Source organism: Chiloscyllium plagiosum, chromosome 19 (assembly GCF_004010195.1).
Source record: "Chiloscyllium plagiosum isolate BGI_BamShark_2017 chromosome 19, ASM401019v2, whole genome shotgun sequence".
Classification (NCBI taxonomy): domain Eukaryota; kingdom Metazoa; phylum Chordata; class Chondrichthyes; order Orectolobiformes; family Hemiscylliidae; genus Chiloscyllium; species Chiloscyllium plagiosum.
This window is the reverse complement of record NC_057728.1, coordinates 52,463,035-52,479,028: the sequence shown is the minus strand read 5'-3', so window position 1 is coordinate 52,479,028 and position 15,994 is coordinate 52,463,035. Positions and strand designations below refer to the sequence as shown.

Sequence of the window (15,994 nt, the reverse complement as noted above, 5' to 3'; positions counted from 1 at the left end):
TGTCTGGACTCTTCGATCCCAGGGAAACCCCTTCTATTGGAAGAATGTTAAACTTGAAAGGGTGCAGAAAAGATTTCCAAGAATGTTGCCAGGCCTGGAGGGTTTCAGTTATAGGGAGTGGCAGAATAGGCTGGAGCTTTTATCTCTGGAGCTTTGGAGGCTGAGGGATGACCGTGTAGAGGTTTACACAATCATGAGGGGCATGGGTAGCCAAGGTCTTCTTCCTAGAGTGGAAGGAGTCCAAAACTAGAGTACGTGGGTTTAAGGTGAGAGAGGAAAGATTTACAAAAAGCCTGAGTGGCAACCTTTCACACAAAGGGTGGTGCTTTTTAGAATGAGCTGCCAGAGGAAATAGTGGAAGCAGGTACGTTTGCAACATTTAAAAGGCACCTGGATGGGTACATGAATAGAAAGGGTTTAACAGGTTATGGGCCAAATACTGTCAAATGGGAATATGTAAAATTGGGCTGTATAGTCAGCACAGACAAATTGAACTGTCAAATATTGATGATAGAGCAATCTGGAATCATGGCCATTCTCTCTGACCTGGACAAGAGCTCTTTGCAAACCACCGGGAGGCAAAATATCGCGAGAGTGTTTCCCTCATGCCGGAAAGCAAGTGACCGAATGTCGCAAAATCAACGACCGTTTGCCGCTGAGCGGATGACCATCTGTCGTAAAGGTGGATGGTCGCCTAGCAGCGGCTTTCAACGGTCCCGCTCTCGAGGCCGCCGGGCAAGGAGGTAACGGAAACTTTTGCTCTCGTTATTATAAACCCCTAAAGGCGGGGACCCGGACAGTCAGCAAACTGGTAGCGGCCCTGTTTCATGTCTTCACCCTCCTTGTGAGCGAGTGTGTATTACACTATTACACTCCGAACGCTGGTGACGTGAGCGAGTGTGTTACACTGTTCTCCCCCCGGGCGTGAGCGAGTGTGTTACACTGTTGTGGTTTTGTTCATCGAGCTGGGAATTTGTGTTGCAGACGTTTCGTCCCCTGTCTAGGTGACATCCTCGGTGCATGGGAGCCTCCTGTGAAGCGCTTCTGTGATGTTTCCTCCGGCATTTATACTGATTTGTACCTGCCGCTTCCAGTTGTCAGTTCCAGCTGTCCGCTGTAGTGGCCGGTATATTGGGTCCAGATCGATGTGCTTATTGATTGAATTCCTGATAACAAGGAAAAGACAAACACATAAACTTAACTCTAAGGAGAGGGAAGCACTAAAAGCACTAAGAAACAATAAGAACATAATCATGCCACCAGCAGACAAAGGCAGAATGATGGTCATCCTGGACAAAGCAGACTACATCCAAAAAGCGCAACAACTACTTGCAGATACCAACACCTACCAAAAGAGGGAGTTTGACCCCACCCCACAGCTCACCAATACCTACAAAAAAACGGACAGATAACCAGGTTTGACCTACAGAGAATGAAACCTGAAAGCAACAACACCCCCAGATTCTATGGACTACCTAAAGTGCACAAACCAGACATCCCACTCAGACCCATAGTATCACTATCAGGGACACCATCACACAAACTGGCTAAAGAACTACAGCAGAAACTGAAACACCTGATCAGCGGATCTAGACACTCTATACAATCAACATATCTGATATGTAGATGATACCTTTGTAATCATTAAAAACACAGAAATAGAGAACACTCACCGGATCATCAACGCCACACTCAGGAATCCGATTCACTAGAGAGGAAGAAAAGGACAACCAACTCCCATTCCTAGACGTGATGGTACAGAGAACACCGAACGGAGAATTCACCACAAAGGTATACAGGAAAGTCACACACACAGACCAAGTCCTAAACTACGAAAGCAACCACCCCAACACACACAAAAGAAGTTGCATCAAGGCACTGTTCAAAAGGGCAACAACACACTGCAGTACACCAGAACTGCCAAAAGAGGAAGAAGAACACCTATACAATGTATTCGCCAAAAACGGATATCCCCACAATTTCATCAACAGATGCCTAAGGGAAAGAAAACGGAATGAGGACATGCCACAACCCAAAGGACTAGCCACACTACCATACATCAAAAACATTTCTGAACTGACAGCCAGACTACTGCGACCACTAGGACTCATAACAGCACACAAACCAACAGCCATTCTCAGACAACAACTCACCAGGACGAAGGACCCGATACCCAGCATGAGGAAAACCAATGTAGTGTACAAAATCTCATGCAAAGACTGCACAAAACACTACATCGGACAAGGAAGACAGCTAACGATCCGCATCCATGAACACCAACTAGCCACGAAACGATATGACCAGCTATCCTTAGCAGCCACACACTCTGATGACAAGCAACATGAGTTCGACTGGGACAACACTACTATTATAGGACAAGTCAAACAGAGAACAGCCAGGGGATTCCTAGAGGCATGGCACTCATCCACAGATTCAATCAATAAGCACATCAACCTGGACCCAATATACCGGCCACTGCAGCGGACAGCTGGAACTGACAACCGGAAGCGGCAGAGACAAACCACTATAAATGCCAGAGGAAACATCACAGAAGCGCTTCATAGGAAGCTCCCAAGCACTGAGGATGTCACTTAGACAGGGGACGAAATGTCTGCAACACAAATTCCCAGCTCGGTGAATAGAACCACAACAACGAGCACCCGAGCTACAAATCTTCTCCCAAACTGTGTATTACACTGCCCCCGCTCCCCTCCAGTGACATGAGCGAGTGTATTACACTGCCTCCCACCCCCCTCCAGTGACATGAGCGAGTGTGTATTACACTGCCCCCTACCCACCCAGTGACATGAGCGAGTGTGTATTACACTGCCCCCCACCCCCCTCCAGTGACCTGAGCGAGTGTGTCTTACACTGCAACCTGCCTCCAGTGACGAGCGAGTGTGTATTATGCTGCCCCTTCCAGTGACATGAGTGAGTGTGTATTATACTGCCCCCTGTCCCCAGTGACTTGGGCAAATGTGTATTACACTGACCTCTGCCCCAGTGACATGGGCAAGTGTGTATTACACTGCCCCCTGCCCCCAGTGACATAGGCGAGAGTGTATTTCACTGCCCCCTGCCCCCAGTGACATGATCGAGTGTGTATTACACTGTACCCAGCCCCCTTGGTGATGAGAGCGAGTGTGCATTATTCTGCCCCACCACCCCCTGGGGTAACATGTATGACATTGCCCCCGCCTGGTGATGTGCGAGTTTATAATACTCTGCCCCCGATTGATCTTAGCAAGTGTCTGTTCCACTGCCCTCTGACATGAAGGAATGCTCCTAAAATTGAAGTAAATGGGAATCAGGTTGTAGCTGGGATCATACTTAGAATGAAGGAAGATGATTATAGTTTTTCCAGGCTAATCTTTTCAATCGCAGGATGCCATTACACTGAGGAACTCCTGCAGTGTCCTTGGCCCACTCATCTTCAGCTGCTTCAATGGTCTGCTGTCTGTCATAAGATCAGAAAGTGGCACAATTCACTATGTAATCATCAGTTCTATTTACAACTCCTCGGTTACTGTAGCAACCTGGGCCTACATGCAGCAAGACCTGGATGACATTCAGATTTAGGATGAGTAGCATGTCATCACACAAGTGCTAGGCAATGGCCACCTCTTAAAAAGAAATTTTAATCATTTCCACTTGACATTCAATGGCATTGAGTCAAAATCCTGGAGGTCAGAATTAACCAGACATATTACAGGATGAACCACATAATTACTGTGTCTACAAGACCAAATCACAGGCTGGGATTGAGTAATTCATCTCCTGATTCTCAATAGACTTTCCATCATCTACAAGGCATAAATCAGGATGGCATACTCTCTCTGCCTGGCTGAGTGCTGCTTCAACAACACTGAAGAAATTTGGCAACATCCAGGACATAGCATCCCACTGAGTTGGCACCCATTCACTCCAATAAACATTTATTCCCTTCACCACTTGCACACAGTGGCACTTTCACAAGATGTATGCAGCTGCCTGCCAATTCTACTTCAGTTTAGGCCTATATTCTCTGGAATTTAGAAGAATGAGGGGAGATCAAATTGAGGTATTCAAGATGATAAAATATATGGGTATAACAGATGTGGAGCAGATGCTTTCTCTTAGGTATTCTAGGACTAGAGGTCATAGTCTTAGGATAAAGGGCAGCAAATTTAAAACAGAGTTGAGGAGAAACTACTTCTCCCAAATGATTGTGAATCTGTGAAATTTGCTATGCCAAAGTGTGGTGGATGCTGGGACAGTGAGTAAATTTAAGGAGTTGTTAGACTTTTAATTGGTAATGAGTGAAGGGTTATGGGGAGAAGGCAAGAAAATGGGAATAAAAGACACATCGGCCATGATCGAATGGTGGAGCAGACTCAATGGACCAATTGGCCTAATTCTGCCCTAACATCTTATGAACTTATGACAGCACTTCTAAACCCATAACCTTGACAGCAGCATATATCCAAGTGTGACACTATTGTGAGTTGGATATATTGTCATTTTTTCACTGTTTTTGGGTCAATGCAAGTAATCTGTTACCTAACAGCACTGTGAGAGAATCTTCACCACATGAACTGCAACAGTTTCAAGATAAAGGTCAATGACAACCTTCTGAAAGGCAATTAAGGCCATGCTGTAAATGTTTGCGCTCACTGCGACAGCTGCATCCTGAGGCTGATTTTAAAAACGGAGGAAACCTCACTTGGAGTAATATAAAAATACTTTTTTATTGGATTATAATTGTTTAAAAAAAAATTCAAATTTCAAGAAGTCAAAAAAAATTTGTTTATCGATTCCCTTTATCCTACACATATCAGAAGAATTGGCAGAAGAGAAGTTATGAACTATGTTGAAACCCTCACTAATTTTTCATTATTTTTATTCTTTTATCAATTTTGAATTGTGAGCTGGAAATGAAATGTGTATTTTGGGACAGCTTGTCATTAAAGGAAAACAATAAATCAAACAAGCTTTGTTTGTTTGTGAGGCCAGGCCTGGAGGATAACTGCAGGTTGAGCCTTGATTAAAAGGTTCTACCAGACACAGCGACAAGAGCATTGTATTGAAACAGATAGCAGAAGTTAGCTATTAACAAGGTAGGTACTTGGGAATTGATTCTGGCAAGTCTGAAAGAGACCCTATGTTCACGCTATTATTGAATGGTAATTGAGACCTTGGGAAGAGTTGATCAGTCTGCCTGTTTCAAGAGGGCCAACATCATCCCTGTGCCTAAGAAGGCTTATGCACCTTGTCCCAATGACTACCACCCAATAGCCCTAACTTCGGTGATCATGAAGTGGTTTGAAAGGCTGGTCAACTCCAGCCTCCCCACTACTCTTGACCCACTCCAATTTGCCTACAGGACCAACAGATCCACGTCAGGTGCCATATCACTTTCCCTTCACTCTGCCCTAGAACATCTTGACACAAAACAGCTACGTAAGAACCCTACTCATTGACTATAGTTCAGCCTTCAACACTATTATCCATCGAGACTGATTACTAAAATTAGTGATCTTGGACTAAGCCCCACTCTCTGCAACTGGATCCTCAGTTTCCTGACTCACAGGCCACAATCAGTGAGGATTGGGGACAATATTTCATCCTCACTAACACTCAACACGAGTCCCCCCAGGGATTGCATACTCAGTTTCCTACTGTACCCTCTGTATACCCATGACTACGTCGCCAAATACCAGACTAATGCCATTTACAAGTTAGCTGATGACACTACCATAACCGGTCAAATCTCAGATGGCGATGAAACAGACTACAGATGGGAGATGGAAGACCTGGAAAAATGGTGCACTGAGAACAACCTAGCTCTCAATGCCGGCAAAACCAAGGAACTCATTATTGACTTTCGGCGGGATGTTACTCATGCCCCCCTACACATTAACAGCACAGAGGTGGAACGAGTGGAGAGTGTCAAGCTCCTGGGAATGGTCATTCACAACAAGCATTCTTGGACTCTTCATGTGGATGCACTGGTTACAAAGGCACAACAACGTCTCCTCTTCCTCAGGCAGCTGAGGAAATTTGGCATGATCATGAATACCCTTGCCAACTTTTATAGGTGTGCCATCGAGAGCATTCTGTCTGGGTGTATCACTCCCTGGTATGGCAACTGTACCATTCAAGATCAGAGATGGTTACAGAGAGTGGTGAACTCGGCCCAAACGATCACAAAGGCCAACCTCCCATCTGTACAGTCCATCTTCCAGGCCCGCTGTCAAGGAAAGGCCGCCAGCATTCTTAAAGATCCATCCCACCCTGGCAATGTTTTTCTACAACCCTTACCATCGGGGAGAAGGTACAGAAGCCTGAACACGCACCAGCCAGTTTCAAAACAATTACTACCCTACTGTTGTTAGAATACTCAATGGACTCAAAACTTTTGACATTCGCCTGGACCTGTGTTTTTGTTTTTGCTGCTGTTTACCTACTATTTACTGTCTATGCTATTTAACTATGTGATCTGCCTGTTTTGCTCACAAGACAAAGCTTTTCACTGCCTCGGTGCACGTGACAATAAATTCAATTCAGTTCAGTCAATCAGGATCTAATTTATTATGTATCTAATAAATAGTTGTGTCTTGTTTAAGATGCAAACTGGTGTCTGAAAATTAATTATTCACAAAGTCTGGGATGGTTATACAAGAGTCCAGGTCGGAACCATTGGAATGACTATTTGGTAGTCTTCAGTTTAATTTTAGAATTGCCAATACGGGGGTATTTACATTTTGATTTGGATGTGTCTCCCTGTGTCGTAACAACTGTCGTACCATTGTGTTTCTTCCCACCCAAAATATGATTTACACGCTTTTAAATACAAAAATACAATCTTTTGCACTCATGGCACCATTCAAATTGTTGTTGATAATTTGAACATTGTGTACAACAGGGTGAACCAAGATGGCGCCCAATCTAGATTGGGCTCAATTCATGAAAGTTGATCCAGACTCATTGCCAAGTCGAGAGAAACTGGCAGATAAGTTGTTGGACACAATATCGAAGGTATTTCTATTTGTTTCCATTTGCAGTTTAGTAACTATAATTATTTTTTGCATTTAATAATTTTATCAATAATGGTGAGTCTCTGTGCATAGGTTGAAGGAAATGAATTGACAGCAGAAGACCCAGAGAAACTAATTCAGCTTTTTCGGCTCACCCAGTCCTTAATGAAGGTTTGTATTTAAGATGCTTCTTTGTTTCTCCAATACTAGAATGAATGTTTATTAACAAATGTGGTAAAGACATGTGTTCATGTGTCATAAACAAGACATAGGAAATTTCCAGGAGATTTAACTAATAGGATAATTAATTAAGTACTACCTGACTGCTGATATTCCATGAAGCAGCTTATTTTCACCTGTGTAATATATCAGTAAGGATTTAAGAATTTTTAAAATAATGTTATTTACTTGGCAAGAAGCCTGACTGGGAGAAATCTGGATCTTTGAGCTCTCAATTTTAAAGGTCTGTGGAACTAAAGCAAAAAAAAATGTTGGCATTGATAACCTGAAACAAAATATAAACAATTCTGGAAGCGTTCAGCAAATAGAATCCCTGCAGTGTGGAACAGGCCGTTTGGCCCAACAAGTCCACACCGACTCTCCGAAGAGTAACCCACCCAGACCCATTCCCCTACAACTTTACATTTATCCCAGACTACTGCGCCTAACCTACACATCCCCGAACACAATGGACAATTTAGCATGGCCAATTCACCTGACCTGCACATCTTTGGATTGTGGGAGGAAACCATAGTACCCGGAGGAAACCCACGCAGACACAGGGAGAATGTGCAAACTCTACACAGACAGTGGCCAAGGCTGGAATCAAACCTGGGTCCTTGGTGTTGTGAGGCAGCAGTGCTAACCACTGAGCCACTGTGTCGCCCCACTAAACATCAGCACCCGTGGAAAGAATGGACAAGTTGAGATTTCAAATATGGAGCTTTTACCAGAATTGGAGGAAGTTGAAAAAACAGAAGAAAGTATGGGAGAAAACCCATAAACACAAGTGTGTGAGCACCAGGTGTAAAATGATTAAATTAAAATAAGAGAGAATTAATTGGATGAAGTAATATTAACATGACATTGTGGTCATAATGGTCCAAGTTATTCACAAGCCACGTTTAATTGGGAGGCAAGGGGTCAGGGGATGGATTTCTGATAACTCTGTTATCCTTACCTGGTCTTGTCTACATGTAATTCAGACCCACAGCAGTGTAGTTTACTTTTAATCGCCTCTGGGGAAACTAGGAATGGTGCATAAAAGCCAGCAATGCCAACATTCCCTGAATGAATAAAAAAATGTAATATAGTCTTGGTCATAAACACTGTTCATTGATAGGTGGTCTTCATTGATAGCTGGGGCCATAAGTTTGGAAATCTTTACCTCAATCCTCATCTCTACTTTGCTTTTCTCCTTTACAATGCTCTTAAATACTTTTTCTGCCCAATATTTTATGGGCAGTATCATATTTTGTTTTATAGTACTTAGTAAAGTGCTTTGTGGCATTTTGTAATGTTAAAAGGTGTTATATAAATATAAGTTGTTGTTGATCTTAATGCAATATATGGCCAAGAGTTGGTGGTTCACTGGCCACAAATGGAACCTGCGTGTACTACTAAATAATTAGTATCAGCTGGGCAGGGAGAAAAAATGGTAATAAATCAAAAAAAAAGCCACAACCATTTAATTTCAGAATCCATTATGAATTTGCCTACAATTATTATGGTCGCCCAATTTAATGCAGTACTTTTGAATAATCCTGCATCCAATCTAATGTTCTTTTAATAAATAATCCAGGTACAAAATATGGTTGTAGAGCCTTTTGTTAGTAAGTGGTTTTAATAAGAAGTAAAAACTGGTTATATAGCAGCAAAAGAAAAATTAGAAATTGCTTTATATTGGATGGAAGGCACATGGTTAGTTCAAATTGAATTTATTCTGTGATTGCTAAAGTTCACTATGATCTGGATATGTATTCATGATCAAGATATTATGTGTTTTAAAATTATATGCAGATGAAAGCGCAGGAAGTTGAGTTGGCTCTTGAAGAAGTTGAAAAAGCAGGGGAAGAACAAGCCAAAACAGGTAAGTCACTGTTTTGTAGTCAGTTTGTTCTTTGCTGTGCGCTCAGTGTTACCTTTCAGGTTGCAGTGAACAATTAAATTTATGCATTTATTTGTTTTCTCTCCAGAAAACCAGCTGAAAGCAAAGGTTCTTAAGCTAGAAAATGAATTGGAGGTAAGGGTGAACTTTTATTCACATAAAAGTTCTTTTAAGCAATATTAGTACAGAGTTAAGCCTCAAGTCTTAAGCTCAGAACTGACCATTTTTCACTTGGTCCATGCCAGCTTTACAAAACAAGATCTTCCAAAACTTTTCATCTAAACATAACCATGCTGAACCCAAATACTTTAATAAATCCTCAGTAAGTATACATAAAAGCCTGATACATCAGAGCAGAAGTAGACCATTCAGCCCAATGAGTCTGGTCTGCCATTCAATCGGATAATGGCTGATCTAATTACCCACAATTTCACTTTCCTGCTTTTTATCTGTGACCCTTGATTCCCTTATTGATTAAAATATGTCTTTCTCAACCTTGAATATTCTTAATGATGCAATCTCAACAGTCCTCTGTGGTAAAGAATCCTGAAGAGTCATAGCCCTCTGAAAAAAGAAATTCCTCTTAATTTCTGGCTTAAATGTGCAACCTCATTTTCTGAGATTATGTCCTGTGATCCGACATACTCTCACAACAACCTTTCTGCATCCACTTTGACAGTCTTGTATGTTTCAATAAGGTCAACCCTCATTCTTCTAAATTTTAAAGATCACAGGTCCAACCTAGTCAGCCTCTCCTCTTCAGAAAATCCCTCCATGCCTGGGATTAAGCTAGTAAACCTTTTCTGGACTACCTCCAATGCCAATCTACCTTCCCTTCAATAAAAGGCCCAAAACTATTTAAAGTCTGACTGGTGCCTTGTATAGTTTTAACGACACACCTCTAATTTTATACTCCATTCACTTTGAAATAAATGGCAACATTCCATTTACTTTCAAATTGACTTAAATATGAACTCACACTTCTTGAGATCAAGCCGCAATCCAGTCATGGACCATCTAATTTCACGCTGGCATTTCAGTTGCAGCAGTTGTCCACTATCTGAGGTACATTTTCAGAAAAAAAAACACTAAACTGAGTTCATATTTGATTGTGGAAGACTAATAGATTACATGATTCCATCTGACCAACATTTCCCTTGAACATCAGAGTTTAACAATTAACTTGCAATTTTTGGGATGATAGAGTCATCAAGATGTCCAGCATGGAAACAGACCCCTTCATTCCAACCCATCATGCTGACCAGATATCCCAACCCAATATAGTCCCACCTGCTAGCACCCGACCCTTATCCCTCCAAACCCCTCCTATTCAAATACCCATCCAAATGCCTCTTAAATGTAGCAATTGTACCAGCCTCCACCACTTCCTCTGGCAGCTCATTCCATACACGTACCACCTTCTGCGTGAAAAGGTTGCCCCTTAGGTCTCTTTTATATCTTTTCCCTCTCACTCTAAACCTATACCCTCTAGTTCTGGACTCTCCGACGCCAGGGAAAAGACTTTGCCTATTTACCCTATCCATGCCCCTCATAATTTTGTAAACCACTATAAGGTCGCCCCTCAGGCTCTGACGCTCCAGGGAAACAGCCCCAGCCTGTTCAGCCTCTCCTTATAGCTCAAATCCTCCAACCGTGGCAACAGCCTTGTAAATCTTTCCTGAACCCTTTCAAGTTTCACAACATCTTTCCGATAGGAAGGAAACCAGAATTGCACACAATATTCCAGCAGTGGCCTAACCAATGTCCTGTACAGCTGCAACATGACCTCCCAACTCCTGTACTCAATACTCTGACCAATAAAGGAAAGCATACCAAATGCCTTCTTCGCTATCCTATCTCCTTGCGACTCCACTTTCAAGGAGCTATGAACCTGCACTCCAAGGTCTCTTTCTTCAGCAACACTCCCTAGGACCTTACCATTAAGTGTGAAAGTCATGCTAAGATTTGCTTTCCCAAAATGCAGCATCTCGCAGTAATCTGAATTAAACTCCATCTGCCACTTCTCAGCCCATTGGCCCATCTGGTCAAGATCCTGTTGTAATCTGAGGTAACCCTCTTCGTTGTCCACTACACCTCCAATGTTGGTGTCATCTGCAAACTTACTGTACAAAAATTGGCTGCTTTTCAATTGACAACAGTAACTATACTTCAGAAAGTACTTAAAAGTTGTGAAGTAACATCCAGTAGGTTTCAGGCAGGCGTAGCATTTCTCAAACTCACTACTCCATATGTGTGTATATAATTTTATACATATATGTATGTATATGTACAACATAGGAATTGGTTAGCTCGGTTGGCTGGATGGCTGGCTTGAAATGCAGAGTGATACCAATAGCTTGAGTTCAGTTGCTGCACCTGCTGAGGTGACAATGAAGGACTCTCCTTCTCAACCTCTCCACATCCCTGAGGTATGGTGACCCTCTAGTTAAATTCATGTCTTTCAAATGTGACAGCAGCCCTATGTCTATGGCAACTTTTTTACCGTATAGAAGACCTGCTTAATTCAGTATACGCATGTAATGCAAGGCCGCCATTTTATCTTGTAGTTAAATTAAAATAGGAATAAGAAGAGAGAGACAAGCATTTATTTAGCAAGTCTACGGTCCCAGGATGTTGGGAAGCATTTTACAGTGAATTACATAATGAAGAAATCAGAGAATTGTCATATAGGAAAGTATTGAAATGTAGGAAACATGACAGCCAATTTACATACAGTAAGTTCCCACAAACAGCAATGTGATATTTACTAGATAACCTTATTTCGTGCAATTAATTGAAGAGTAATTATTGCTCAGGATTCTGGGGATAATCTCTGAACTGTCTTTGAAATGATCACCTGAGGCAATAGATGACACTTCAGTTTAACAGTTCATCCAAAAGACAATCCCTCCAAAAATGGAGCATTCCCTCAATATTGCACTGGAGCGTCAGCCTATACCTTTGTGTTTTAGTCTCGAAAGTGGAGATTGAGCCCATAGTTTTCTGAGTTGGGAGACAGTGCTACCAATTGAGCTACAGCTGACCCCATACATGTGATAGCTTCCAGTCTGCAAAAGGAATTAATTTCCCAATCTGCACCTATCCTTAACTATGTGCAAATAAGCAACTGACCTTAAAAGGACAAGCCAAATGATGCAAGTTGCATCACAAAAGCAGAGTAGACAATATTTTCGAGTTGGCAAATACTGAACAATGTGACTTATCATGAGCAAGACCAAGAGAGAACTGCTATGATTCTACCTTTTATGTTTGAATTATTCTTTGAGTGGCCACTACACCTCTACAAAATTAATGTATTTCATGGTAAACATGGGGTGATTTTTTTGATACTTCTCATGGGAATGGAAAAACCTGGGCTTTGTACACATTCATGTATATTCTGGTATGTGATGTTAATGTAACTCATACTAGGAAATTTTCACTGCAAGTGGTATTTCTATGTCAGTTTATCATGACCTGAATCATATTTAGAAGTGAGCAATGCTCCATTTTGTTTCTGTTCAGATGGCTCAAGTGAGTGCTGGTGGGCGTGATACCCGATTCTTGCGAGAAGAACTGCGTCAAGTGGAAAGCCAGCTGCAGTACAAGGACCGGGAGCTTTCAGAAATGGAGAAAGAGCTAAACAAGGAAAAGAAAATTGTTGAACAAGTACGATACCTGTGCCGGGAACAACCCCAGATGCAAAGTCCTGCCATAATTTTATCTGTTTGTCTTTTAAATTGGATTGAATTGATAAAAGAAGTTAATTAGAATGACAATTTACAATTCCAAAACAGGCCATTCATTCCAACTAATGTATGCCAACCTCCTGTCATGAACATAGCTGGCCACCCTCTTCATCCTATTCAGTCAACTTTACTTTCAACTACTTTCTCCTTTGTGTTTATCATGCTTCACTTAAGTACATTTGTGCCATTTGCCTCAACCACTTGCAGTGAGATGCCAATTCTCACACTGTCTTGATGAGAATGTTTATGGATTGGAACACACTGAATGTATCCCAGAGTTATATGTGGTTAAATGAAAGCATAACATTTCAGGATATAATGAGCATTAGAGGCAAGGATAGCTTAGCCATAGAAGAAATTCCACAGTGTTACACTTGTGATATATGTGACTCCATTTTTCATCAGAGTGCCACGCCCTTTGAATGCTAACATTAACCTCTGGTTGCGTCAGGGAACAGGTAATTGCTGCATTGAATATGGTGTGACATATCCAGATGAGTGCTTTCAACGGATATATCTACATGAGAAAATCTAACAATTGAAAAGAGTCTTACTTCAAATATCTGCCTCAAACACTAGAGTATAATAATGAAGTGGTCACTGTTCACTGAATTAGAATATGATGACTGAAATGTTCCATTTTGAGCTGCAGTGTTTTGTTGGTTCATTTTAATAGGGGCTAGGAAATGGCAGGCTGTTTAATCATGTTGCCGAAAAGCAACAGCCTTTCTCTCAGTTTTGAAATCTGCACAGTTAGAGATTCAAGATTCCATTGCTGCTTTGAAGAATCCCCCAACTCTGAAACTTGGTTAAGTTTCGTTATTGGGCAGTGCAAATACATGATTAATATATTTGCTGGCTATTGTGCAATGCACAATACATTATTTTACCAGTTGTCTCAAGGATTATTGTCTCAAAGTTACTAAGCCCTGCAAATGAGGTACGGCACTTTTCATACTGTGCAATTCCAGTGGCAAGGATGCTTGTTTAAAATATGTTAATCAGCCCTAATAATCTTAAATCCTTCACTAACAACACAGCAGATTGCACGGCAACAGGTTTTGAGAGTCAGAGATAAGAAGATTTGGTGCTGCAAGCTGTTGCTGTTTGGACGAGAAGTCCCCTGATCTGAAACAACTCACAAGCTCCTTTGCACAATGCCTGAGAGGTCACAGAGGCTCAGATTTGGTTCAGATCCCAAAGATTGTCTTGCTTTAATCCATCCCTGCAAGGTGGTTATGTGTGCCAACAATGTGTCTATGGAATCTGGGAAAAGATATAGACGAAAATAATAGTCTTTTAAGAAACTACTTAGATGTCAATGATGTCATTTATCACTCGTAACTGCTTACATATGCATGCCACCAAAGCTATTCCATACTTATTACTAATCCATGGAAAGTCTCCATGCTCCTGATAGTTCTATGTTCATTTATCATGAGCACAGCATAGAGGAAGCTGCAGACATCCGTACAAGAACAGTTTTCTGCTTGGTAAGGTATATTAATGACTGACAGGTGCTGGATGGCTATTTAATTTCAACCCATCGTCCACTCTACCATTTTAGAAAATTAATAATGCAGTGAAAGTTTCTACAGCTCATCAGAGTTCTCCTCAACATCAGTGAATGTTGCAACCTGCAATAAAGGAATAATGTCATAATGTAGTCGCTGCTTAGTTTGTGGTATCAGAAAACTACTTATTTATAATTGCTTCTAAGCCCACACATATTTTCTGTATTATACCATACAGAAATTTACCTTTTTATTGTGTTCTTTAGGTGGGAATTCGAATCAAGGAGATAGAAAATGAAAATAACAAGCTGAGAAGAGAGGTCAGTGATAGAAACACATAAATCTGATTGTGGATAATGGTTAAGTGAAAAACATTTATTTGCAAATCATTGTAACAACTTTCAGTTTCTTTCCTTTTTGAGTTTTGCTTGTGTACCTTTTGTTTCTGTCACATCAATGATTTTCTCACTAAAGTATTTGTCCTTGCTAACATGACCATCTTAGTCTTTTCTTTCTCATTCACTTTTCGTGTCAAAGAAAGAAAAACTTAAAAGAAAGGTAAGAGCACCATAAAAATGCCTGGCTAAATAACTGATGATCACCATTATTAGTGCAATTAGACTACATCATCAATGGTTTCGAGAATGTTTTTTAGTTATCTTGTAAATTAAACAACCATGAACCTTCTGGATTATTGATACTTTTTGCAGAATGATCAGCTACGTCAAGATGTTATTGACTATCAGAAACAAATTGATTCTCAGCGGGAGACTCTCCTTAATAGGAGAGGAGATGATTCAGACTACAGAATACAGCTGTCCAAAAAGAACAAGGAGCTTGCACAATATTTGGATGAAATTCAGGTACCTCCAATTGTATTTTCTAGCTAGTAATTCCACCTTGTATTTATTTTCTTTGATGGGATGAGAGTGTCACTGACACATGTTGTTTACCCCTAATTGCCCTTGAACTGAATGGTTTGCTAGGCCATTTCAGAGGATAGTTAAGTGACAACCACAACTATGGTTGGCTCTTAATGCCATTCAAACAGTTGGGGGCAGAATCTTTCTGAAGGTTTGTGTGAGATTTGGCCATGGGTTGGAGAGCTAGTGAGAGCCAGCCCATTACCAAGGACTGCTGGCCAATCATAAGCAGGCAGCTGGCATACCTTAGGTGGCTGCTGTTGGTACTGCACCTACCTGTGGCCTCAAATCACATGGGACCCAGGAACCAGTGAGTAATCGCAGGTCATGGAGGAAGCCTCATCGCAACATGGGAAATCAGTTTCAGTAGGCCATTCCTTTTACAGTTCTGGATCCCTCAATCAGGCACTGAATGCCTTTCCCCACCATCACCACACTGAAGCCCATCATGCTGCTCACAGATCAAGCCTTATGCCTATTGCTAATTGAATACTAGTGGCAATGGACTGAGGTACAGGGTGTGTCAACTTTAGACTGATGGAAAAGCCATCCACTGGACTTTACAGCATGGACTTAATTGAAATGGTACATGCTCCTTCGTGATGAAATGCCCCTCCTGCGCTGTCATGTTCTGTGATCTATGTTCCCACCAACAAAGGTGCCATAGGAGAGGGCTCAAAACCTT

General features: G+C 41.5%; 1 protein-coding gene across 5 annotated transcripts in view; it reads left to right on the top strand.

Moving 5' to 3' along the window:
- The first annotated feature begins 646 nt into the window (after positions 1–646).
- Positions 647–15,994, top strand: part of LOC122559812 (centrosomal protein of 290 kDa-like) — a 60,711-nt gene continuing 45,363 nt past the window's right edge. For 4 of the 5 annotated variants that reach the window (XM_043709890.1, XM_043709886.1, XM_043709887.1 and 1 more), the window contains exons 1-9: positions 647–743; positions 6,905–7,017; positions 7,110–7,187; positions 9,036–9,105; positions 9,212–9,258; positions 12,649–12,792; positions 14,653–14,706; positions 14,924–14,944; positions 15,097–15,249. In XM_043709890.1, the coding sequence (XP_043565825.1) occupies positions 6,916–7,017; positions 7,110–7,187; positions 9,036–9,105; positions 9,212–9,258; positions 12,649–12,792; positions 14,653–14,706; positions 14,924–14,944; positions 15,097–15,249 (669 nt within the window). In that variant the 5' untranslated portion in view covers positions 647–743; positions 6,905–6,915. The remainder of the gene's footprint in view (positions 744–6,904; positions 7,018–7,109; positions 7,188–9,035; positions 9,106–9,211; positions 9,259–12,648; positions 12,793–14,652; positions 14,707–14,923; positions 14,945–15,096; positions 15,250–15,994) is intronic. The other variant, XM_043709888.1, reaches the window with a different exon arrangement.